Source organism: Neopsephotus bourkii, unplaced genomic scaffold (genome assembly GCF_033783945.1).
Source record: "Neopsephotus bourkii isolate Nb327-2 ecotype Australia unplaced genomic scaffold, CSIRO-AGI_Nbou_v1 NB_1792, whole genome shotgun sequence".
In the NCBI taxonomy this organism is placed as follows: Eukaryota; Metazoa; Chordata; class Aves; order Psittaciformes; family Psittacidae; genus Neopsephotus; species Neopsephotus bourkii.
The window spans coordinates 7,470,345-7,497,360 of record NW_026902266.1 but is presented as its reverse complement, the minus strand read 5'-3'; the positions used below and the strand labels follow the sequence as shown (position 1 = coordinate 7,497,360).

The following is a 27,016-nucleotide window of genomic DNA, read 5'->3' as shown; positions in this document are numbered from 1 at the left end:
ACAAATTCTCTTTGTCATAACATAGCACAGTATAATTTCTCGGTAAAAGATAACTTCATTTGTTCTAACAGCTCATCTGAAGTAGCAATCCTTCTACCATGGAATATCTGATTTTGACCTCTTACACCTCTCTTATACCAGTGCAGTTTTAAGAGCCTTAATAGACTTTGAATTTAAGCACAAATGTAGCAGTGTGATTAAACATGCATTGATTTCAATCAAGAGGAAATCTGTACTCAAAGTTAATTATGTACTTAAATATGCTGCTGAAGATGACTTTTCTGCTTATTTATGCAAGGGAAAAATTGAGCCCCAAAATACGTATGAAGTAAGACAGATACCTATTTCTTTTGAGATACCATATCCTACCTTCTCCTTTTCCTATTTCTCTCTACTAAAAGGGTATCTTTTGTTCTTGATTTCTGAAGACTTGATGGTGGTATTTTCTGCAGCTATGCTGATGTCCTCAGATTTATGCCAGTACATCTAATCCATATGCTTTACATCTTTCCTTAGCAGCCTCACTAGTCCTACAGTAGCTGTTACAGCAGTTTTGTTGCTAAAACTTCTACTTAGTTTTTCTTTTTGTTTTGTTTTGTTCAGTGTTTTGGAAAGATTGATTTCTGCAAAGGCTTTTAAGCTTTAAATCTTTGGGTTTCTTCAGCCTTGTCATTAGTGATGACGGAGAACTTACTGCTGTCACAGAGCCTCTGCAGGGTATGCCAAGCCTGCCTGAGCTCAGTGAACTCTGGTCACCTCTTTGTAAGTGCAGCCATCTCTTCTGCTTCTGGTGTCCTCAACATAAAAAGGACATGGAACTGTTGGAACAAGTGCAGAGGAGGGCCACGAGGATGATTGGGGCTGGAGCACCTCCCATATGAAGACAGGCTGAGAAAGTTGGGGCTGTTCAGCCTGGAGAAGAGAAGGCTGCGTGGAGACCTCATAGCAGCCTTCCAGTATCTGAAGGGGGCCTATAGGGATGCTGTGGAGGGACTCTTCATTAGGGACTGTAGTGATAGGACAAGGGGTAATGGGTTAAAACTTAAACAGGGGAAGTTTAGACTGGGTATAAGGAGGAAATTCTTTCCTGTTAGGGTGGTGAGGCACTGGAATAGGTTGCCCAAGGAGGTTGTGAATGCTCCATCCCTGGCACTGTTCAAGGCCAGGTTGGATGAGGCCTTGGGTGATATGGTTTAGTGTGAGGTGTCCCTGCCCATGGCAGGGGGTTGGAACTTGATGATCTTAAGGTCCTTTCCAACCCTAACTATTCTATGATTCTATATGGAGTAACAAGGGAAAAGGCCCAAAGCCTTTGGGCTTTCACAGCACACTAGAGCATTGGAGTACTTTACCTGTTTTACACTGCTCTGATGTTTTCAAAAGCATAGGGCCTCACCCAGTGTGGACAGACTGGGAGATCTGCATAGCCATGGCTAGCTAATGTAAAATATTAGATGGTGCTTTCAACCTTTTCCTGCCTAACACTCTGTATCTAGGATCACTGCCCTTCAGTCACCATAGCTGTTAGTAGGAGGAGGCCCTCTTGCTGGCAGTTGAAGTAAAGCACCTGAACAAAGACCATGGAACAATTTCAATGCTCATTTCCAGGTGGGATGCTTTGCTGACTTCAGGTTACTTCAGGCTAGTAAACAATGCCTTATTGTAAGGTATGGGAAGACTTCCCCCATGCCAGGTCAGCTTACAGTCCCTTACAACCTCCACTTGTGGAGGAAAAGATCACCTTTGCCCAGAAGTCACTGGATTGCTGGGATCCCGACAGTTCATCCACCCCTTATCTTAGAGTTTATTAAACATACTGCCTTTCCTGTTGGGCAGTGATAGTTAACGGCATATATTAACTCAAAAGGTGTAAACCCATAATAGGTCCCTTGGCACACTGTTTGATCCATCATGCTGAGTGTGGTTGTTAATGTTATCCTAAGTCTTGTTGCTTTGCTGCCTTGCCCTTGAGCTATTCATTAATATAGGTGCAAAGGGTGCCTAAAATATGAGCACACTAGAATTTGTTTGATAGCCGAACTCTGTGCACCAATAGCTCAAACTTCACTGGGCCCTCCGTGAGCATAGGTAGCTCAGTTGGCTTTATCTTGTTATGCTTTTTTAGTCTTCCCAAGGACAACGTATCCCTGGGGAGGAGGGGCACATTGCACCCTGGGCAGCCTTTGCAACGTGCACAGGAGAGAGGCTGACATCCCTTTAGTACTCTTACTATGGACAGAAGTGTGCTTAATTCCTGGATAGGTATACTAGACAGCAGAAAGGGGATCCCTTCCAAGTCCTTTGCAAAATGAAGGCATAACCTGGTTTTGAGGGAGGAGATACCAAAGTGCGTGACAAGAGGCTCAGATTGGAGCATGGTGGGCTGGGAAGGTGCTCTCCAGCCTTTTCTCTGGAGCACTAACCCACAGCTGTGCAGCTCCTGGTGATTCAGTGCTTCCAGGCAGCTGAAGCAGGATGCAGCTGATGGCAATGGTTGTTAGTAAAAGAGCTCTAAAAACAAAATATTCAGAGTCTTTGAGGATATCTGACAGCAATTTTTAGAGAAACCAAATGTGAATCTTAATGTTTTGCATTTGAGACCTTCTACTCTCATGAGCTGCTTTCATTCTGCGTCTGTATAGAAACAATCCAGCATGTTGGGGCCTCAGTTTGGATCAGACTGCCTCAATATCATGAGAGAAGAATAATCAGTAGATCCTGTCTCTTTAAAGGAGAAAAGCCAGAAAATATTATTGCCGAGTATCCTTTTAATCACAGAGGTTTACAATTTATGCAGTATTTGTCTTTTAACCCTGAAAAGATGGGATGAACATAACAGAGTTCAGATGTGTAGATAAGTTCTGATACAGTGAATGAACCCAATACTCAGGAAAAATTCTTTGTGGCTTCCAGTATATAATCTTGCATAAGTAAAAAAGTCAGGCTTGTATCCAGAGTATGTATTTGGGAAATTATGGGAAGGAGATAATAGACTGGTTTGAAAGGGAAGCCAGGAAGACAGAGGGTCAATGTTTTCTTCAGAGTCCAAACCAGCAGCCACAGCAAGAGGACAACTCCCAGACCTGGCACTGTCTGTTTAGCAGGAACTCATCTGCTTGGGACCCCAGCACTACTTGATGACAATGAAAAGAATTTACTTATGCAGTGGTGAACATATACATAGTACTCTACCCTTTGGGACCAGACACTCGATCTTCAAGTGGCCGGGACTGAAGCACATGAAGATCTGGATGACTGCACACTGGAGCCACAGTGCAAGCACAGACATGCAAGGAATCCTCTCCTTTATTTTCAACTTTGTGGCAGTGTACTTAGCGGCTCTTAACACCTCAGTAAAGAGCTCAGCATTTGGCCACTGCAGAGAAGATATGAAGGGAACCAACAGTGAAGCTATTCTTTGGTTCTCTTTTTTTTTTTTTCCCCTCGTTATTCACAATTCATGGGTTACGTATGTTCCCCTCCAACAGAAGAAAACACGGATGCACCAGTCCAGAGGAGACATGAGTGACAGCTTTGTGCTTTGATTACAAACCATGTTGTTTTAATTTGTAACCTTGTCTGTGGCTCTGTGCAGCACTCTCCATTTACATCAAGTAAATTCTCCAGGCTCCAAAGTGTCATGTCAGGTACACCTCCTTTACAAAGAAACCCTACCACTTCAGGAAGGTGTGCTCTGATGAAAGCAGTCAGCATTGGGCCAGCATGCAGAAACAGTTATGCAAAGTAGCTTAACTTGTTGACATGCTAGAGCAAGTCACACTAATGGAAGTGCTGACCCTCTGCCTTTGGGCACGAAGACTATGGAGTCTATGTCAGCACTGACATACTGCTGGCTGTCCTGGGTGGAGAGGATGCCCTTCCCCTAGCTCACCTTTTGTTCAGGTCAGATGAAAGCATTCTGTGTGACAAACTTGGAAAGCATCATAGATTTTAAATAATTTTCTTCACCCACCATGTGTTCTTTTTGCAAACCAGCAGGTGCACAAGCCATGAACTCTTGCCTGTTTTGACATTAAAAGGTTATAGATTAATAAATTAATAAACAGGCCAGGGACAGGCAGACTGATAAAAGTGCCAAATAGATCATTGGTGGAGTACAGTGTTATCAAAGGTAAATTTATTTGAGATGGAGCATGCACATAAGAAAATCAGATGTTTCTGCTTGTTTGAGTGGCAGTAAATCTGCACAATATCATTGAAGTCTAGGGTTGTGCATGTGAGTGTTCAATATCAGAACTCTTTCCTCAATGTGCTCTCTTCCTCAGCTAAGCTCCAGCCTGTTTAATGAGTTAATACCCTACCTGGCACAGCTTGCTTGTCTTCCCAGCATGTTCCCTGAGAGTGAATCAAGAGGGGTCTTTTCCCCCTGTGGTTGGGGGAACCTCCCTGTTTGCCACTGTCCTCTGTGACTGGGGTTGTATGGGAGTGGGAATTGCAGTCCAGCCCTTTACAGAGCTTTTGCCACAGTGAAATGCACCGTGTTGTGCCCCGGCGTCACACCACAGCTGCATTTAAAACTTGCCCTCAAACAGAGATGAGATCACTGTCACCAAGAATAAAATATTTTAATATAAACCTCCACCTTCATCTTTACTGCTCTTACAGGAGGGATCCAGCTGTTAAAGTGTGACTTTTTCCCTCCACTTAGCAACTGTGGGAAATCAAAATACGTGTTGGGAGAAGTGAAAGCTTACAGATTTGTGGCCATCTGGGACTCATCTCTTGAAATCACACTTTTTCAGGGTGCTGTGTACAGGCAGCCGCAGTGTACTTGGGTAGCATTTCTTGCACCATTTCTTGGGAACTAGCTTCCAAGTATCTCACTTGACTACTATATGTAGGTAAAAACAGCTGCAGGAAACTGGACCCTCTTGGTCTATTTTTGTCCCAGAAAGTCTCACTGAAGAGCCAGGAAAGGTGCAGGTTTAGTAATAGTCTTAACTGGGGTTTTAACTGCAATCTCATCATGCAGAGCCTGGCGAAGGTTCAAAGCAATTTGGAGCCAGAAACCCCTGCAGCTAACTGGGGACTGAAGATTTGGAGATTTCTGCATCAGAGAATGACTACCCTGAAGTTTGCAATGCTGTGTTATTCCTCAACCTGGTCATCTTAGGGTTTGTAACAAAACTAAATGATGCTTGGGAAGTGCTGGGAAGAGGTACATGAGTTTAAAAGTGGGGTTTCTTTTATAACATACCTTTAAAGGAATACATTTACCTTCTTAATTTTCACTCCATACCTGTTGTGTCAACATTACATTATAAAGCACAACCATCATGGTTTTTACAAAGTCTTTTGCAGAGTTTAGGTCTTTAGGCCTATTCTTAAGGATGGGAAGCAGAGCTAGGACTTTCTGTCTGATGGCTTTGCTGTGATTTATTATGCATTATCACTAGATGCAGAACTAGCACAGATTTGGCAATGATGCACGAGACCCCAAGGAGCTGACGACGTGAATTCAACCAAGAGCAACAATTTACACAAAGTTGGGTGTCCTTTCCGTTAGTTTGAGTTACTGTTTCTATAGTCTTTTCTACAATTTTAAAGGTCTTACCAGACTTGATCTGATACATAAAGCAGAGATATTTAGGGTACTTGTCTGCATGGTGGACATTGGAAAGAAATTCATCACTAACGTAGCCAGAGTAGAAAACCTCAAAAAGATATTGAATACTCAGCTTTAAGCCAGTCTCTCAACCACTGTAAGACCAGGCTGTGATCCGATGTGGCGGTAGCCTACAAAAGCCGACTCTAGGTTGTTATTTCCTTCCCCAGAAACATCTGTCACTGTCTGAGCCAGGATAATGGGCTAGATTGTTGCATCCATGTTGCCATGCCTGTGCTTTAAATCCAGTAAAGGGAGGGTCTAAAAAAACCCAACCCAGCAGTTCAGTTGGTATGTCAAGCTATAAAGCTGGTACATAGAGCTCTCTGCTCTTCAGGGTACTGATGCTGCAGATCTTGGCCTTTTCTCTCAATAGCATACCTTCAGCTAAGTCAGTTTATCTTGCATGCAATTTCTTTCACTGTCCTGGGTTTAGCAGTAGCAGTCATTTTTCTCCTTCTTGGTAGCTGGTGCAGTGCTGTGTTTTGACTTTCGGGCTGGGAACAGAGCTGATAAAAATGATGTTTTGGTTTGGCCAAGGGCTTTGTGAGCCTCATGCTCTGCCAGGGAGGAGGGAAGCTGGGAGGAAGCACAGACAGGACACCTGACCCAAACTGACCAAAGAGGTATTCCATACCACAGCACGTCATGCCCAGGAGGTAACTGGGAGTTACCCGGAAGGGCGAGTGGGACTGCAGGGTTGGAGGAGGTATCGGTCGGTGCTTGGTCAGGCTGGGGGGGTGAGTTATTGGTCGCTTGGTGATGAGGTGTTGTATTCTCTCCCCTTGTTATTTCCTTTATCATTACTATTATTGGTGGCAGCAGTAGTGATTTGTGTTATACCTTAGTTACTAAACTGTTCTTATCTCAACCCATGGGAGTTACATTCTTTCTGATTCTCCTCTCCATCCCTCCAGGAGTAGGGGGAGGGCAAGGGGGGGGGGGGGGGGAGTGAGTGAAAGCTGTCTGGCTGGGGTTAAACCACTACATTCATACACCAGCTTTTTGAAATGTTGTTAGCTCTATAAGCTTAGCTCTATAAAGTAAAGAAGGAAGGAGGGTGACTCCAAGTTTCTCCCTGACTGACAGAGCTATGCCAGGTTCATTGCTCCAAAGGCTTTCCGAGGTCTGAAGGAAGGAATATGAAAAAGTAAGCCCTAAATTCTCTAAAAAGTGTGTCTTCTTTGAGAAAAGGAACTCAAAATTTCACTTCAGTGAAAATTCAAATGCTTTTCTTAACCTCCTTAGCACCAGTTGAATCATACTAGCTACAGGTATATTTAATGGCAGAAATAGCATAAACTCATAGGAATGTGTAAGAAAAAATGTACTGTTGTTTCAACAAAAAAGAAAATACACTGGGGAAAAGAATAACACAATGAAGTCTACACAGTGACATTCTGCTAAAAAGATATGTGGTCACACTGCAGCAGTCCAGCAGAGGAATCTTGCAGGTCTCAGAGCTGGAATTTTGCCATTTAATCTTTCCTCTGTCAGATTAACACAGAGATTACATAGCCTCTGTGCATTGTTATCCACAGAAATAAAACCTGTAAGAGTTTGTTCACCCATACTCCCCACTTTATTTGTCCAGTTTTTTATTTCAGCCACTAATCTGTGAAGGATTTCAGCCTTTAGCTCAGGGTTATCAGAAAGGCACTGTGATTGGATAACATCTGTTTTAGCTTTCATCCATCTAGAACACAAGCATTAATCACTAGAAATGGAGTGTGAAATGGGAAGAAGAGCTAAATGCACATTTGACTCTCAGTGCTCTCAGAGAAAATGCCCATAGGGATCTGACCAGAGGGAAAGCTTTGCTGCGCTGTGGCTGGCATTGCCCGCACAGCCCATGTGAAAAGCCAGTCATGCCAACTAACAGAAATCCTGCCTATTTCAGTTTGGTTTAAAGACACAATAAAACCTTGTCCTGTCTATTTTAAAAGAACTATTAAAACCAACTATCCCCCAAACAGTACAACTGTTTGGTTGGGGTTATCAGAGTGTGGAGAAAAAGAAGCCTTCTCTTCTACTCACTATTCTTCTTCTAGCCTTCTCTTCCCAGTCACTATTTCCACCACTGAGACTCGTGTTGTAGCCTAGTGCTACACATGGATAGCTGGGGCCAGGCTCTTGTGGGGCAGCAAAGAAAATATAGGACTAGGCACAATCTTGGACTAAGGCACAGTGGGTTCACTTAATAGGCCTTTTCCACCTGGAGTTTCTAGATTTTGACAAATCTTGGCAATATGTGACGAAGACCTGTGCTGTTTAATTTTTTGTGTTTTTTTTTTTTTACTGGTCTGGCATGGCTTATGGTAGCTGGACTCTGATTTTTTAAGTCACTTCAAGAACAATACAGTTTTGCCTTCATGGGAACAATTAGGCATGAGATATCATGAGACTACTTAATTTTCTCTCCAAACTCATTTGCTTGTGTACATTTAAATCTTCATCTGCTCTAATTTGCCCTTCCACTGCACTTTCTTCTTTCTTCTAGTAAAGATTTGCCTTCCTGGGTAGAAATATGAGTCTCAAAAAGCCGCACTGTTGGGAGGAATGTACAGTTGGTAAATCAGTGTTTACATGATGTCAGTCTAACAGCTACTGCAGAGAGCTGTCCTGTTCCTTCAAGGATGTTTGTTAAGGGCCAAAAGATTTACTCTTGTAAGCAAATTTTTGCAGAGTTAAAAGCCACACTTTGGGTGTTTGTGGGCCTTGTGGCTGACCAGGTGTACTTCTCTGACAGCTGCATGGAGAATTTTTATAGCACAATGGGCTGAATTTGCTCCATTTTGTGAGGATTTATGTGCACTGGGAGCCCTTTCGCATCGGAGAACATGTTGGGTGTTATGGTAGCTACAGAAACCTGGCGCTGGAAGACAGCTATATTCAGACCTATATCATGCTATGTGTTTTGTATGTATTCCGTCTTGTAGAGGTGATTTCCAGCTTTGCTTCTTACATCACGAGATGCTCAGAAAACTGACAGTGATTCTTCTCTGAAACCCTGACAGAAGGCTTCTCACAGAATTCCTCCAAACCCATAGTATATAATTCATTCAGAGCTACTAGCTCTGGATGCTAGCTACTTCTGTAATTTTAAAACCTCTTCTTTCATCAACAGACAGTTAACTGAATTCTTCAAGGCATAATTTCTGTGTAGTGCAATGAATTCAGCAGATTACCTGTCCCTGTTCCCTTTATCACTCCTCCCTGTTATCATACTTTGAGATAAACTGTTCTCAGCAACTGAAGCTCCGGAAGTCCCCGAAGAAAGGGATTGCAGCTCAATAAAAACATCCCAACAACCCTTGCCCATCCATCAGGTCAGTGCTACGCTTCTGGGGTGGCACTGTAAGTTTCCAGAGCTCAAGAGGGGTGTCTCTCTGAGAGCAAGACAGAACTGTGTTAACAGGAGCATTATTTCTCAAGCATTTGAAGGCTGAGCGCACACCTAGCTTTTTCCAGAAAAATTACTTGGTTTGGTGTCGCCCCCAACTTTTTTTGCAGTTTCATTGGAGGCAGGATTAAATATATTTATCTTATGCACACATCTGTGTTCTTCAAGCTCTGTATTCTGGGAAGTGTTTCTGAAGGTCAGTTGTTAGACCAGACTTCCTTCGGTCCTTTGATTTCTTGTTTGTGTGGTTGGGAAGTGAAATAGTTAATGTTTACTGGCATTACAGTTACAATACTTGAAAGGAAGACACCTTGGCTTACAAGTGAAGGTGAATATCATGCAACAGAGAAATCAGTTCAGTCTCTCTTCAAATTCTGCTTATCAACATGGGATAGTTATAACAGAAAAGGAAAGGGAGAGACTTTGAGCCTCTGTAATTAAACCAGCAGTAGTTCCCAGAAGGACACTTTGTGTATAGAATCAAGGCCTGCCCTTTTTACTTTATGTTGCTGCATGAATTCTTTAAGCTGACAAAAATCCAGACTTCACCTAAAATCAGAATATTCCACTCTGGTCTAATACAAAACCCTCAACTAGACCTGTATAACCAGGAAAAAACCAAAATCTACATAGACAAACTCACAGGTATCTTATTTATATCCATCTGGTGTTCAGAGAGTTCCCTTCCCATTTTAACAGAACAGAATTTCCTTTTACAAATGAACTGAAAGTCTGCCAAGCAACTGCCAGACGTTGAATCCTTTGTGTTTTCTGGAGCTGATGCTTTTAACCTGTGCTGTAAGAACTGACAGTGTGCTCTGTCTCCAGACAGTGCTCTCCTACCTTTCCACCCCCAGCCTCTCTCTACCAAGCATACTGGTACCACACCACGCAAGCTTTTCTTTCTGTTAAAAAAAAGAGTATAGGGGAAGAGAAATTATTGCCCGTTCTTGGCCTTATGCTTTTAGTCTAATATTATTTAGGATATATTTTACTGGCCTTCTTACAAAGAAGGCATAGAAAGACCTTTATTAGTTTGGGCTTTTTTTCTAGGTGGGCAATAGCCTAAACACAGAGGTAGAGACACTGTCTCTGATGGATTGGTCTCTTCTCTAAAGGTAAGTTTTCTGCTTTGCAGGTCCTTTTACTCTTGGAAAATATATTCCATTCTGAAAACTCACTGGTGCTTTTAGAAACCCCTGGGGTCTTTTAAAGGGAAAAATCTAATGAATTCATAGGAAAGCAATAGAGAAGAACAAATCAGAGACTGTTTTTCTCTGCACACGATAAAGTGCAATACTGAACTGAAATAAAATGTTGTTATTTATATCAGAATAGGAGTAACTGCAGCTCTAGACATGGTAGGTAAGACATTCACTGACATCAAGAATTTGAAAAGTAAGTAAACAAAGTCTGTAGGAAAGGCTCCATCCTGCATATTAAGAACTGTAAGCAGGTAAAAGGGTTGTACAGTAGCAGATGCCAGAACTAGGACCTGGTCTGATGAAGACATTATTTTCCTCACCAGACATCCATTCTTTCATTTGGGCTCTATGCTTTATACCAGCTTGCAGAATAGGCTTTTTGAAACTATTTAGTATTCATCACAGATGATAGCCTTGTCATTTTGTAAAAAGTAACATCTGTTCAGGGAGAAACTGCATGTACCTGTATAAGCAGGCTTCTAAGACATGTATTCAAGAGAAGTATCCCTAAAATTTACCAGCCTGTTCAACATAATAGTGACCCAACCTCAGAGCAACCTTCTCAGGTAAAGTAAAAGAATACATAATGAACTTCAAACCCAGTTGACATCAAATGATATTTCTTCATTGCAGTTCTATTATGTTTTTGCTGCCTGATAAAAAGAATCTCCCACCACTGGCAAGTGGAACTTTTCAAACCTAATCTATATTCTGGACTTCACTCTGGCTTTAACCAGCAGAGCCTCGTGTCCATGCCACTCCTGCTACCGGCCTCCCATAAGCTTTCTGACTCCAGAACTCACAGTTTCATCTGGTTTCACTTGCAAGTTTGACAGAGTTGTGAGAAATAGAGTTTTGCTGCAGAGCCACAAGTTGGCTGAGATGTTTGATAGAACTAGATGTTTGATAGTTGGCTAGATGTTTGATAGACAGTTCTGATAGAAACAGGATAATTTTAAGGTTTTAATACGACCCCACACCCAAAAAGCTTCATTTGGACTCTGCTCTGCTTTAAAAAAAACAAACACCCCCCCAAAAAAACAACAAAAAAAACCCCAGCTCTTTTGCCAGGGGTTACTTACGATACTTTTGCAAAGTACTACAAAGTTAGCTTTCCATATTCAAACACAACTATTTGTATCCCCTTGAGATCAGCTAAATAAAACATTTCATTCTACTCTCTCATTTATACCCAAGGATCTAATGGAAAGCACAGAACAAAGATTAATTGCATGTCATAGAGTCCTAGAGGGTCTCTTGTTCTGGGTACCAAGAGATCACTGATGGTCTTGAACTCTGCTTTCATTCAAACATTCCTGATCAACATTACTCCTCTAGTCCTATAGTCATACAAATATAAATACAAGTAATAACACTTCAACACATTTCACATATCTGTATATTTATTCTTGGTCTATGTAACCACAGACAGCATTTGTTGCTCAGAACTATGGTATGTTTCTCACTGACTGCCTTTTGAAAAAGACATCTAATCTTAGAAGCTGGTTTTACTATTAATCCCTGTATCTTTACCATGAGTGTTCGAAGTTCATGGCTGCTACATTTAACATGGTTCAAACCAGTATCATAAGACTACCATATGGCAGTGTCTGACTGCAGACAGTAGCCTTTGGCTCCATTGCAAGGCTTAATTGGAGGCCTGGGTGGAATATGGGACTGCAGTGCTCCAGCTGTGGGTTCTGCTTCCAGCAGTGCCACATGTGTGCTAACAACCCCACTTGCCACACAGCTATACCCCCCCTGAAAGTGAAGTGGGGGCAAGTAGCCCTACCCTCACTGCCAAGTAGTAACTGAGGGGAGTGTATGATAGAAGGGCTAAGCAATGTGCTCCAGGGCTTTTCAAAGCTAAGGAACTATTACCAGTCAGTAGATAAGGTGACGTGTTATTCTAAAATCAGTCTCTTTGCATTCAGCAGTAATTTTTTCCACCAGTATCTCTTTTTCTGTCAGCAGCATACTCTTATCTCAGACGTCATTCTTATTTCATTCCACACCCCCCCCCCCCCCCCCCCCCTTTTCTTTCCTTCAGATCATCAATGGGCTTTTAAGGTAAATCTCCACATTGCCTTTATTTACTGCTCTTTGATTCATAGCCACGGCAGCCTTGGAGTACACGCACCTGGATTCCCCTTCAGTGAAACATCATGGGAAGATGTACTCTTGGAGCGTATCTAATTCACTGTAGCTGCTGACAGATACTGGCTGGATGGGACCAGACTAAAGCTGGTACAAAGCCAGGTCTCTGAAATGTAAATAGAGTAGATATTGCATCCTCACTACCAGTTTCTTCACCCTGTAAATCTGCTCGTGCTTCTTAATCTAGCAATAGTGTGAGAAAGCCACACACCATAGCAAGCCTGATTTCACTGTACAAGGGGGTCAGGAGACATAACAAATGGCAGTGGAACAATAAAGCTCATCAGGGCTGAAAACAGCTATGTGTTAATAATTTTATTTTCAAAATGATAGAGCAAAGAACTACAGTTCTCTGTGGTCACCATCACACTTCCCAAGCTGCTATTCCACTATTTGAAGACTTAAATAGCTAAATCCAGCCATCCTCTGTGGGACCGCTTTTGTGTTTGGATTTCAGTAGCACAGATCTAATCAACGACTCTGAGATCAAACCAGGTCCTCTGTGGCATAAAAGAAACGGATGTTTTGCTCTGGAACAAACCCTGGTGTCTTGCTCTTTTGGGCTGTAAGCCAGAGCATGGTCTTTGATAGTGTTAGATCTGTTCTGGGGAAACAGAAGTTTTTTTCTTCCAGGCTTCACTTTTTTGTGCTTTACTTCTACAATTGTAATTTGTGATAGGAACACTGGACAGGTCTCCCTGTCTGAAGTAAAAGGAGAACAAAAATACTGGTATCCCTCTTTACAGACAAATCAATAAGCCAGCTGCCCTTCAGTGGTAGCAGAAAATACTGTTGTACTTTCTCTTCCTTATCTCATTCAATCCCCTGTGGCAAGTGCAGTGTTCTGTTCATGGAAGGCATTAACAATAACAAGGAATCCTTAAAATGAATTGCAGCAGTCAAGGAGACTTTTTTTTGCTTGATCATGGCCTGAGACAGGAGATGGATTTCAGAGAGCAGCGCAACAAAGAAGCTGTGAAAGGTTACATAATTTATCAGAGATGAGTTGGCTGCAAGAGTCAAGAGTCAGGCAAAATAAAAGAGGTCAAGTATGAGAACAAACACAACCTGTAATATTTGGAAGCAGCTGCAAGCTTGGAAATATGATATAGTGTTAATTCAAAGCTACTGATAGATCAGATTGGTGACTCTCTGGCCTGACTTACAGATCAATCGCATATGTTGGGTGTCAGGAACTACAGTCAGCCATCTGTAAGTCAAAATGCCCCTCTCTAGAGAGAATGAAGTAATGAACAAAGCAGAACCAAGCTGTGACTTTCTGTCTGCGTAGATCCAGATCTGTCTATGAACAGAGTTTCAATCAGTCAATAATTAAATGAGTATGTGTAGAGAGATTGGTACTGGCCTATGCAAAGATCTGTGTCTATATTTATGAGCCTGATAATCAAATCTTTTATAGAAATATGTTTATATTTCTTCTCACTCTGATATTTCCTGTATGACAACAGCACTCTGTCCAGACAGATTAAACTTCCTGGCACCTGTTCCAAAGTATATCTGAGGCAGGAAGAAAAATAAACCCAAAACCTCTGTCTGTTTATAAAGTTTGATTTCATATGGGCATTTCCCATTAGCTGTTGAGAAAACTGGTGGTCATTCAGAAACATGTCAGCTATTGATACTGATTTGGATGTTCCAGTCTTACCCACTCATGCAAAGAAAATCATTTACATATATATTTGTATGCATATATGCATATACATACATGTATGTTTTCATTTAATCTTTCAACACTTTATAACAGCTAGTTTGCTCTGCAATTAGCTTGAAATATGACTAAGAACAAGGGCTACTGTAGTGTTTTTGAATAGCAACTTGGTTTCATGTCATCTCTTATGAAGGGTTTTGAAATCTAGCCCAAATTTCACTAGACAGTTTGTCAGATCCTTGCTATCTCAGTTGCTTTCCAGCCTGCTGCTAGTTGCAGAAGGAGCCTTGCTCTCTAGATCAGCTCAGCACGTTGGGCTGCCCTCTGAGACTTGCACTTAGATACTTACCAGGCCTGCAGGAGCAAATCAATGGTGACCAAACTCTGATAGATTTTTCACACCAAAGCCATAATGACAGCATTCAGCTTAATTTGTTTAGACACTTACTGGAAAACAAAACAGGTTCATGGTGCTTGACGTGAACAGCCTTCAGATAAGGAATAAGGAATAAGAAATTAGGACCTTGAGTAGTCACAATTAATCCTCATTTGACTCCAGCTGTAGCAAGACTAAGCTGTGTGGAAGAACAGTCTTACCTCCCAGCACAGACCTTAATCTAGGACTTGTGAAATGCAAGCCCCCTTGAGACAAGAGCTTATGTTAGCAAGGGTGTAGGGTAGGGAAGGTGAGCTGGCCAAGAAGTCTTGATTAATATAAGATACATAAGATCACAAAAGGCCTCTTTGGGGTGAGGGCTGGGTAGTAGCTGAAATTACACTGTGTTTAGACTCCTGAAAAACACCCTTGGGGTTAAGGTTGTAGGAAGCAGGGCATCATCCACGCATATGACAGGTCATATAAAGAAAATGAAGCAGGTAAGAACATCTGTGCTCTTTTATCTTGTTACTGGCAGGTCTTTAAAACTGCCTCCAAAGTCTCTGCTACAATCTATTGCTGGAGACTCTTTCCTGAAAGTTCAAACCCTATTTACAGGGCTGTTATAGCTGTGAGTGGCTTGTGAGCTCTTTGGAGGCTTTACCCATGGGGTGAAATTCCTGGCTAGATATCTTCTTTGCTGTAATCCAAAGCCCAGATGTGGACATTTGAAAATTTCTGACCACAGTATGTGGGTGAAGAAAGGCCTTCAGGTTGTTTAGTTACTCCACCTTGTCTAGTACTGCTCCAGGCAGGGAGCATGGAGCCAACATGGCCAACATCCATCGTTCACAAGAAATGTCTCTTAAGCAGAACTCAAGGCAATCCATAGGGACCACTGCAGGTAGAAAACAACACAGCAGAACTGCGTTACCTACCCATCAGCACAGACTGACAAGAAGGATGGGACCTGGCCTGTGTTACTATATCACGAATACGTTAGCCAGGAGAAAAGCTCTCACTAGCAAAACACTGAGGAAATATTACCTCTGCTAACGGAGGTAAAAACCCAGCTCGAAACATCGTCTCAGCAGGGAACACACTACCAGACAGGAGCTGCTAAAGGAAACAGAAGTGCAGTCTACAGTATCAAAACACAGTGGCTTTCTGCTCCTTTTGATGCTTGCCCTTTGCCAGCTGTGAAGTTTTCATGCTGCTGCTTTCATGTTCCTCAATGTGACACAAAACTCCTTCCAAAAGCTGATACCTCCTGTGTCTGTCACCCTGCAGCCTCCCGTGCAGGGCCCCAACTTTCAGCAGTCATCAGTTGCTGGAAATTTTCCTCTACCTTTTGCCACAAGAGGACTCCAGTCGCCAGTGGCTCCCAGGGAGATGTCTGTGGGTTTTTCTGACTGATTTCCCCAGAGGCCCGTTCTAGCAACCTTGCAATTAGGAACCTGGTTTAGCAGCAGCTCTGGTTTTCAAACTGTAAAATGCGCAAACATGTTTAGCTGTGGACTCCCTTTTTTGGAGCTCTGAACAGACAGACTACTGTTTGTTGACAAATAACTCCTCCTCTAGCCAGCCATGGCATTAAATATCCCTTTTTAAAAGGAACTTTGCACTGGAAAACACATGCGGGTAAAAGTGATCTTTTGCTTATCATTAATTGTATACATCTGTGTTGAAGCGTATGGCTAATAATAAAGACCTGTGCTTAATAACTTCTTTTTTCACTCATTTGTTTTAAAGCTTCCTGCTTCTTGTCTTGCCAAGTGCCGTGAGCTTGAGGACAAGTATCTTGCAATGTTAACAGCCATTCATATGGTGTCTGATTAATGTGGTTATGGCTGTAGAGACATTTTACTAATTATAATGATAGGAATATGATTGTTCCTCTTAATTTCCATTTTAATAGAGGCCGATAAATATATCTGATGGATTTTATGGTATTTAACAGCCTTTATGTCTGTAAATGGGAGCTTGTGGAACTATAGTAGATACGTTGAGAGATACAGAAAGCATGAAATGCAAGTCTTCCTGACACTGCAAAATGAGTACATATTCGCATTTCACATAGGTGGGCTCTGATCTCTACTGGGGGCAAGAGGAGCTCAGAAGCTAGCAGAAAGTGAAGGACTGAAAAAAAGGAAGATGCAGGGGGAAAGTGTTGCAATCATTATCTAGAGTAAACAGGAGGCTGCTGATGTGTCTGTTGCTGCAGCTCACCTCCCTGTCTGCCTTTATCACAGTTTTAAAACAGCACTAATAGTGCGTTGTTGCACATCTAGCATTGGCATAAAAAGACATTAGATACTGGTTTTAAGTGCCCTGACTATTAAGCTCTCTGGGTTGCACTATTGGATTGTAAAGGACTCAAGTAACACAACCGAATCACCCTAACTTCACTCTCCAAGCATTACAGTTGCAACTTACTGTGCTTTGCTGTTTTTGTCACCTTTGCCGGTGATCAAGTTAACACCAGTTTACAAGCCCTCTTAGAACACAGTTATAATGCTGTGGTGAGAAAGGTAAGTGTTACACACACTGGCAAATGCCCAAAGAAAATATCACAGCTGAAGACCCCCTGAAAGGAAGGCTGGTTTCTTGCAAAAGAGAATTGAACCCAAAAGGGAACTCAGCCCTAACTGCCACGTACATCCATCAAAGAACTTTTGTCAAAGGGGTATGTCATATCTGGAGGACACTGATTAATTAGCTTTAAGTTGGGAAGTTGATGTGGTATTAGGACAGAAGCTGGTACACACATCAAACCTCACCCCAAAAGCAGGGTTGGGTCATGTGCTCTGTACTCCACAGCTAGGGCTTTATGGGCAGCTCAGGTATACCTGCTTGAACTGCAGACAGCACAGGCAAGAATCATAACCAGCAGAGCCCGAGTAGATGTTTTGTTTTCTCAATGGCTGTTAACAGAACAGACACTAGAGGGCTGTGGACAATAATCTTTAAAAATACTAGTGTTTGCATGATTCAGTTTCCCTGCCTTTCTGTAGAGTATTTGTGAGGGGAGAACAGGTCCATGTCCTGCTTTCGACAGACAGGCAGAGAAGTGATGGATGTTGCTTTTCTTGTGTAACCCAGACTCTGAAGACCCATCTGGTGCAAGGTCTGCAGACACAGCAAATTCAATTTCAGGGCTCCCTGGACCACATCAGGAATGCCATGGCTACACAATACAAAGCATCCAGCTGATGTAAATTTTCTCTGATGGTCCAGTTTTATTCACAAAACATTGTCAGTTTTATTGGCAAGCCTTCTGCTCTGTGTAGCCACATCTCTAAGGCCCATGCGCTGTCCTAGAACACATAAGAAAACATGAAGTGTTATTCTTTATCAGGGTCTCTAACTGTTTTGAGAGGAATGTTTTTGGATGCTGAGTTTTTTAAGTGAGCTCTGTGTGGCGATGTGGCACTGAAAAGGCAAAATGTTAATAATCATGGAATGATTGCCTGAGAAGAAAATAACCCAGTAGAAAACTTTAGCCAAAATACTTTAAAAAGAATTTTTAGAACTTTTAAAACAGAAGTCCTTGGGAAGTGGACTATGAATCTCACTGTGATTCGTGTAGGTGTGCTAGAAGCCCTAGATCTCGGTACCAAAGTAGCTAAGGAGCTACTTCTGTTGCCTTGGCTGGACAAAACCAATCTGGATACAGACAGAAGGATCAATGTCAAACCCATGGTTTAGTGAAAAAACCATTTGGACCAGGCAAGGTGCTGGCAAACTACCTGGCTGCATTTAAGTGAACCAACCTGAAAAAGCAGAAGGGTGAAGGGAACATAGGGCACATAGATGAGCCTGGCATGGCCTGAAGCACGCAGGACAAGAGGAAGCAGGCAGAGGTAGAATGAGCCAGGGAAGCTGCTTTGGCCTCCAACACAGTAGCTCCACCTGACAGTGCCCTGAGCCGGAGTGACAAGTGGCCTTGGCTTGTGCTTATTCTGGCATCTCTGTGCAGTGTCCTGTCCCACTGCACAGCACAGGCTTGCCCTCAGGGTAAAATTTTGGTGAGGACTAAGTCAAAATTGTAACCAACTTGAAGGCAGCTGGAACGATGGCAACTCTGCACACCTTGCAGGTGATGGCAAAAATTACTACACATACAGGTGAATGTACTAATTTCCTGCCTGTGCAAGTGATTCAGGGGCATGTTTAATGGGTAGAGGAGGGCTATAGGGGCTCTTGAATACCAGGGACAGTTTAGGCTGTGTGGTCTGTTTATAGTCCTGCTTTGTACTAGAATTTTTAGGAAAGAGCAAAAATAGAGAATTTCCCCTTGAGTACCATATTCCTACCCAGGTACCTATTTTTCTATGTACCACCAAGCTCACCAGAAGAAAATTAGCTACCTCTACTAGGTAATGTTAGGCATGTGGGGTAAGTGATGTAGGGTGATGCCTGACAGTCTGTGGATGGGCTGTAGTTTGCTGGAAGCAGTGAGAGAAATTGTGTGTCTTGGTCCAAGTAGAGCTTGTAGCTTTGGATGAATTCAGGATTTTTCTCTTGGATCTGGGAGACCTTCTCAACTAATGAGCTGTTGCTCTTCAGTGTTTGAGGCTGGCGTTCTAGGTAGCATGAGGAACATCAGAGCTTGTGGGTCTTTGTCTTAGTTTAGAGGCTGCACACAGTAAAAGGAATCTAGCTTTTCCTGTGAAGGGTGGGGTGGCAGAGCACTTCAGGCATCTCGTTTAACACTTCTGGTTTCAGTAGCATGAGTCTGAGCCCCAGACTGTATTTTGCAGCAAGGGCTCAGCTGTACTTGGGTGATTATGACTCTGATGAAAGTCAGACACACATGCTGGTCATGTTATTCCCTCATGTGATTTCTGCTTTCAGAAACTTTGAGTGCCTTTTAACTCTGTTGCTCTGAGTTTGGATGTACTTCTGGCATTACCTTTTCCTGTGGCCAAGAAGGAGGCTTGAAGTTCCACTTGGCATCCTGTTCTTGGTCAAGCCTTCAACCATGGGACCCGCACGGTGGAGGGGAGGGGAAGCAGCGGTTGGATACGTGTAGCTGGGCTGTTGTCTGCCTGTGATGTTTTACCAGATATTTTACTGCCTGCAAAATCACGCTTCCCCGGAGTGGCAGGCAGGCTGCGACCAGGGATACTATGATTGGGCTGTCCTCCTCGTCTGGAGGAGCTTAGGGGGATCCGTGCTTGCCATGGGATTGATTTTTCACTCTGATGCACAGGCAGAGCTGGGAACGTGCCCGGCTGCGTGTCAGGGCTGCATATTGCATGGGCGCCTTTGAGTCACGGCGTCGGAGGAGGCGTATGGCTGGATGCTGAGACAAAGTGCTGCTGCAGCTGGAAGGCTTCAGCGTGCCGATTTCCTCAGGTTGACTTTTCTTCATTACCTTGTGCATGTCGTCAGTGAGCCCCATGGATGGCGAGTTGCTTGCTTGGGGGGCTGGGTGGTCCGCATGATTTTTATTTAGGGGGTTGGATTTGGTTTTCTTTTTCTTTATTTACTCTGCCTTAGCTTCAGCCTCTCCCTGTGCCGAGGAGAAGAAAGAAGAAAACCCTGCGGGGGGATAATAAACCAAACCAAACCAAACCAAGCCAAGCTCCAGAGGGGCGAGGCCGAGCCGTCCCGGGGCGCTCCCGAGGGGCGGTGCGGAGGGCTGAGCACCGCGTCCGCTCCGCGCCGATCCCGCCCGTATTTTGCACGTTTCCTTTCTTTCCTTTTTTTTTTTTTTTTTTTAATTCCTCCCTTTTTCGCTTTTCCTCCCCCTTCTATTTTTTCCTCTATTTCCCCCTCTCTTCCCTCCCTCCCTCCCTCCCTAGCGCGGTTGGATCAGTCTTTTGGTATTTCCTGCCGCCGCCTCCCCGAGCAGCTGTCCGGCCGCGGCCCGCCGCGCAGCGCACTCCGTGCCGCGGGGGGAGCGGCTGCGCGGGGCCCACCCGTGCACCCTCCACCCCACCGCACCCAACGCGGCTCCCGGCGTCGGCGATGCGGGCGGTGCGGCGGCAGGGCGCGGCGTGCTGAAAACGGCACCGCGCGGGGGTCTCGGCCGCCCCGACGAGGTAAGATGCGCCGGGCTCCCCCTCCTCTAGTGGGTCGGCTGTCTCCGAGCCTTTTATCCCCCGCTCAGCCCCCCAAAGCTGCACCTTCGCCCCCAATGCCCCCCAAACCATCCTCCCCAAATAACCCTCGCAAAGCAAATAGCGCCTCCCCCTCAATTACACCAATAACATCACTTCCCCATTCCCCCCAAAGCCAGATCCTGTCCTTGTCCCCCATGCAGCCAGGCTGCCTATTTTGAAGCATAATGTGGTACCCCGGAGTCATCTTAAGAGCAAATCGTTTCAGTTAGAGGCTGAGCATTGACAGCTCTCGGAGGGTAACCCTGCTGCCTCTGCCCATGCTTTGTGCTCAGGTTATGCCTAGCAAGGTAGTTTTACCCTTTCTGTGTGATTTCTGTGTGTACCTGTTGCAGTTTGGAATTTGGCAGTGGGCACTGTGGGTGCCCCCCCCAACCCAATGTCATCTATGCATGGCAGGGCTGCACAGCTGGTGTGTGGCAGCGTGGCGTGAGGGATTGGGGGCTGTCAAGGTGACATCGTTTCTTTAGACATGTGGGCATATCTGGTTGGTGGAACCCATTTTTAATGTATTTCTTCCAGGGTACTGAGGAAATTGTAATCAGATTGTCTGCACTGATGCTAACTGGCTATGTGTGAGGATACTAATTACCTTTCTATAGGCACTTGTGCAGATACCATGCTGGAGACCATTTGCATTGCTGTATGAAAACCATGCAGAGTTGAGTTTGGAAATGCTTTTAGCTTACACCAAGTGAAGTGAAGCAGCATTCCCGGAGAAATAAATATATATAAATAGAACTGTCTGGATCAGAAACCATGGTGGGGTTTTTTTGAGCTCTGTGAAAACCTAAAGTGTTACAGTGTGAAACAATTGTTTAACATGAGTGAGGAGGAAACTTCTTCAAGTTGTGTAGTCACCTTCTCACTTTATCCAGCTGCAGCAGGATCTTTGTTGTCAAAATATTCCTTCCCTCTCTTTATACAAGACAGTGTTCAGCAAGGTCCGTACAGCAGAGAGCAGCTGCTGCATTGGATGTGTCCCCATTTGCCACCTTTCCTCCTTGGCAGCGAATCTCAAAAGAGGTGTGAATGGGGAGGGAGGGAGATAAATCTCAGGCTTTGCTCTGTGGTGGCTTCCAGCCTGTGCATGGTATGCTTTCCTGTTCAAAGTGGAGAATGGGTGTTTTATCATGGAATCATAGAATAGTTAGGGTTGGAAAGGACCTTAAGATCATCCAATTCCAATCCCCCTGCCATGGGCAGGGACACCTCACACTTTTCTGCAGGGCAGCTCATGGTGTTATAGTAGATGACCCTTAGAGTATGCTCACACCCAGCCTGGTGAAGAGGGTGATGTCTGAGGTGGGCCAAAAAGATGTGAGGGCAGCAAGGGAGTCTGGTTTGGCACCAGGGGTGATTTTTGTGCCACTGTTGATCAAGGTAGGAATGGCAATTCTTGATTCAAGGGGAAAAGTGCAGGCCTTAAACATATCGGCAGCCTGTTTTGGTCTGAAGTGGCTGATGTGGGCCTAAGGATTGATTTAATGATGGTGCTACATGAATGTAACTGAAAGGCAGATATACCGCTGTAGTCCTTTCACCGTACTTAATTTAAATTCCATGTGCTTTATTGCAACACTGATTCATCAGGAGAGTGGGAAGGGAGGGTTGCACAGTACAGGTGGTTCAGTTTCCATTGCTAGGTATTTAGCAAGGTGTTTTCTTAGCTACAGCAGGGAAAAAAATAGCTCTTTGGCTGATACTGTGCTGCAGTTTGGAATCTGGGATATCTCTATGGAAAGGCTATTCCTATAAACTGTAATGGGCAGTGTTTGAAGTCAGTGTGCTGTGTTCAGAGAGAGACTGACTCAACCAGTTCCTGTTATGTTCATAGATCGTAAAAATTGTAGTTAAGCTGATCTGAATTGGGTTAGATTCACTTCATGTCCAAGGGACCTGTTACTTGCTGGCAGCAGTCATGAGATTGTCACTGTTGCCAGTGGCAAAAGTCTTTTAGGGCTGGATCAAGGGCTTCAGAGGTGAAAATGAGGCTGCCCTGAAGTGTGTCAGGAGGGTCCTGCTGCTTCTGAGCCATGGAGCACAGACCTCCCTCTGCAACTCATGCCATTTGATCTCCTGTTTTATTTGGGGAAAAAGCTGCATTTAGTGTATCTTCTCCTGACCTCCCTGCCTTTGGAGCATTAATAGCGCAGTGTTTTCTTAGCCAGAAATGCTGCTCCTTACATCTCCTCTCTTCAACATGAGCCGTCTCTGGCAGCACATTGTAGGTGTTTGTGCATGCCTGCTGTGGTTACTAAGGTAAAGGAAACACAAGAAGCAACTCAGGGGAATGGGAGCAAACAATCCAAATGCCAAATAAATGCGGGTTTGGGCAAGAATGACAATGATGTGCTATGCCAGCCTGTCTCAGGGTTGAACTGGGCTTGCTTACTCCGTGCACAGGCTCCTTACTGTCATTGCTGGCATTTGTGCTGTGCTTCCCCGAGCACCCAGCTTTTGAGACTGAGCAAACTCCTCCTAGATCCTGTTGCATATGGAGCTCACAGCCCTCCTTACCAAGCAGTGTGGTTGTGGTGCTTTTAATTGTTTAGGGCTGTGTCTAAATCACAGGTTCTGCCCTCATAAACTGCTGCTGAGCCTCTGTGGAGGACTAAGGAGCAGAGTACATCCTGGCCAGGCCTTCCTGCCTGCTGCTTTATTGCTCCAGAGGATGAGCTGCTGAGGACTTTCTCCCAAATCCCAAGTAGTTCTTACACCTGTCTGCAAGCTGTCCTGGTTTTGTAGCCTCATCTTCCCGTTGTACATGCCTGCCTTCTTCATGTCTTCTCCACAAGGTGATGGATTACTCTTTAGGAGCAGTTTTCCTGCCTGCAAAATTTACTACCAGGTGGACTCAGCATATTTTAGCATACTGTGTATTTTAAACCAGCATTCAATTAGTAGCTCCTCTCCTTTGCTTCTCTGGAGCTAGTGGGAGCAAAATCAATTCATGAATGCTATCTCCTGAGCTTGAAATGTGAGATCAGGTGAGCCAGGAAATAGCAAAACTATTTCAAGGTGTAGGGGTGTTGTGCTTGCGTCAGGCTCTAGGTACTCTGTATGAACCTGTATAATACAAAGACTTAGGGATTAAAGGAGACTATTCTGCAAAATTGGAAGCAGCCTTAAATGGTTTCTGCTCATCACAAATGGAGTGATGTGAAAAGTGGCTTAGTTGTTTGTTGGCAGCTTTGGGGTTTTTTGTAGGGTTTTTGTTTGTTTGTTTGGTTGGTTGGTTGGTTGGTTTGTTTGGTCGGGTTTTTTTGCAACCTGCCTAAAACCCCATAGGCATATATGTCCCTTGTTCTCTGGTCTCATATAGTTTTATGCTGTGTTTGTAGCGTTACAGTTGAAGTTGCGCCATTACTGCCTTTGCAGCCCTTTCGGATTGAAGGATTTTATAGGTGTGTAAATCAAACTCTTAATGAAGAGGCTTTTTTGTGCTCCTCGTTTAATAAACAGCTAGGAGTATACCTTTCTGAATGTGTCACTGAGGTCTGTGCTAAGGGCTAGTATCATTAACCTTATTGTGCAGGCAGCCTTCTTGATGATAGTATTTGTATGTGTTTTGTTAAACTCTAAGCCAAGCTTTGACTTTTTCGGAATCAGCTACAGGGCTGTGTGAATTTGGGTCTTTTGGCAACCCAGTTACCATTTGAATGATTACAATGTCAGTGTAAAATTAACCAAGTAAAGGCCAAACAGAAATACACATGTACTTAATAAACTGGAACATGTGCAGTGTAAAAACCCCCAATGCCAAGTCTGTCTGTTTCATCCTGTCTCATCTGTCAGTGAATCAATCAATGTGAAATTGTACCCCCAAGGTATAATGTAATCGCTGTTTTGTGTGTATTACCCAAATGGGAAGTTGCTGTAGTAGTCCTGAAGCATATGCTGTCTAAATTGATCAGCAGAGGCTGAGATAAAAGTAGACTTGCTGCTTATCTATAAAATGTGGAAGAGAGGCATTGAGTGATTAAATGTCTAGCTCTGTGTTGAGTGGAAAGCTTGAATGTGAACTTGGTCCTTCTGCATCCCAGAACTTTGAGCACAGAAGTGTCCAGCTAACTCTCCTTTGGTTTCCTCACTGCAAAACCATGAGATAGCTCTAGAAGGCACTTTGATTTCCAGGCAGTTTGTTCCAGGCAACTGTTAAGTGTTGTTGCTCCTTCCCACCTTCACTACTGCAGAACTTGGCTTTTCTTACCTGTGTTGTTTGATGCCAGGTAAGAGGGCAAAGCCTATTCTAGCATTGCAGTGTCCAATTGTTTTGCTCCTTTCTCAGATTACAATGACAGGGAATTCTATCCTCACAGCTAACAATTGCCACATCCCAGTGAGGAGAGGAAGGGGACTGCTGCATTGCGTGGTGTGGGTAGCTGTTACTCACTGTCAGTAATCTTGGCAGAATGAAAAGAACAATTTTTCCTTCCTTCCTTCCTTCTTTTTCCTTCTTTTTCCTTCTTTTTCCTTCTTTTTCCTTCTTTTTCCTTCTTTTTCCTTCTTTTTCCTTCTTTTTCCTTCTTTTTCCTTCTTTTTCCTTCTTTTTCCTTCTTTTTCCTTCTTTTTCCTTCTTTTTCCTTCTTTTTCCTTCTTTTTTTTTCCTTTTTCTTTCTATGACTTTTAGCACGAGGAGAGAATCACTTTTATGTAGCAGTAGTAGGAAGAGACTGAGGCTTTTTGACACTTTATCAGACGTTGCACAGTTCCATCAGTGAGTTGCTCCTGGCTCATCTGTAAAATCCCTGAAAGCTGAATGTGAAATTGCCACTGGAATTGCTGGGCCAGGAGGCTTATTCCTGTAAGCTTCTGGCATGAATGCGAATAGATGAGATTTATATTTTGTAATATAAATCTTTCTGCCTTTTCTTGCTGTGCTGCTTTGAAACAAACCTTGTGCAACACTGCAAGCCTGATAGTTGCTGATACAATAAATATCCCCCCCCCCCCCCTTACCTTCTCAAGAAAAGAAATCTGGATTTGCTCATCATTTTGTGACCTTTTATTTCATATGTGGGTCCAATACAGTTTGGGTCTGAGTAATATCCTCCCCCCCTCCCCCCTTTTTTTTTTTCCCCCTTAGTAGTAAATCCTTGGATTACAAAGGCTTTCTGTGAACACTAAATGCACCATACACATTACAGCATCAGTGGGCAAGGCGGTAATTTAAGCTGCTTTACATGGAGCTCGCTGTTATTTGTCAATCTAGAGCAGGACACAGGTGTGTTAGACATGAAATACAGAGTCTTTGTATTTTTGAGCTTGGTTTAAAATAGATTTTTCTTATTTCCATTTTAACATCTGTTAATTTGGCCCAAACTCCTTGCCTCACTCTGTAACAGTGCTCACTGAAGAGATGTAGTTTGATAAGGATGAATATAAATGGATTTTTTGTTTGGTTTTAATTCAGGTTCAGTGGATGCAAACCAGGCCCCATTTTTATTTCTTTTTTTGACTGATGATCCACCAAGGCTTTGTTGCCTATAATCAAACTCCTGTTACCACTTGAATTTCTCTGTGGACTCCGTATCACGGGAGGCACATTGGCATCTGTGCACTGCAGTAAACTTGGGGAGTTGTAGTTGTGGATGGGGCTGTAGGCTGTGTAAACCAAGCCCAGACTGTCAAGCATATAACCTGTTTTTTTTCCAAGCTGGTATTCAAGTTCTGGTATGTGGAAAACCTCAACGTAGGTGCTTAAAGCTTTTCCAAGAGTGTGAGGTGCTGAGAACCTGGGAGGATCCCCTAGCCCTGAGCGTATCTGAGAAGTGTTCCTTAGTGCCCAGAGCAGGTACATGGCCAGGATGTGTTAACATCAGCTTTCCAGACATTTTCCACCTTTTCTTATGTCTGCTTAGATTACATATTTTTTCATGTCAAGGTCTACCTTTTATTTTAAGTTCACAATGTCCAGTGCACTCTGGCCTTGGCTTCTGCTGTTGGACTGTTCTGTAGTATAAATTAAAATAATCCCATTGTGTAAGCAAGATCCTGAATAACTCCTCTAAATTAGAGGAGAGACAGTGCAGCAGTGCCAGTTTTATTTTCTTCTCCCAACAGGTGCATCCTCATGAGGAAATAAAAGGTAGGTAGGGAACAAGTGAGAAATACTGAGCAACAACCAACTGTGACTCAGAAGAAATTTAACCACAACAATCCTCTCAGTGCTAAAGATTCCTGTTACCAGATATATACGATATACTGTTCTCTGCTATAAAGCTGTCATCAGCTGACATCACTGTGTTAACATAAGCTTTGCTGTTACCCACAAGATGCACAGTTAGCAGAAAGCAGTTCTAGTGCTGGCTGCTGATTATTGCTAATGTTCTCCCAGTTGTTGAACAACAATATAATAAAGATATTTCCTGCTTAGTATTTTATTCCTGATGGCTCGTATGCTTACATTGTGTTAAAAAATGCTTCTAATATCAGTTCAAGTATTACCA

The 27,016-nt window shown here is 43.5% G+C and overlaps 2 protein-coding genes across 4 annotated transcripts in view; one reads left to right on the top strand and one right to left on the bottom strand.

Moving 5' to 3' along the window:
• Positions 1–27,016, top strand: part of OSBPL5 (oxysterol binding protein like 5) — a 186,618-nt gene that overhangs the window by 20,369 nt on the left and 139,233 nt on the right. The window contains exons 1-2 of one of the 3 annotated variants that reach the window (XM_061380235.1): positions 19,511–19,819; positions 20,247–20,486. The exons of 1 other annotated variant lie outside the window; for it this stretch is intronic. In XM_061380235.1, coding sequence (XP_061236219.1) covers positions 19,742–19,819; positions 20,247–20,486 — 318 coding nt within the window. In that variant the 5' untranslated portion in view covers positions 19,511–19,741. Of the gene's footprint in view, positions 1–19,510; positions 19,820–20,246; positions 20,487–21,086; positions 21,140–27,016 lie in introns of those variants that run through there. One more of the 3 variants, XM_061380237.1, reaches the window with a different exon arrangement.
• The window catches only part of PTPN5 (protein tyrosine phosphatase non-receptor type 5), a 307,304-nt gene that overhangs the window by 245,310 nt on the left and 34,978 nt on the right, over positions 1–27,016 (bottom strand). The window lies entirely within an intron of this gene.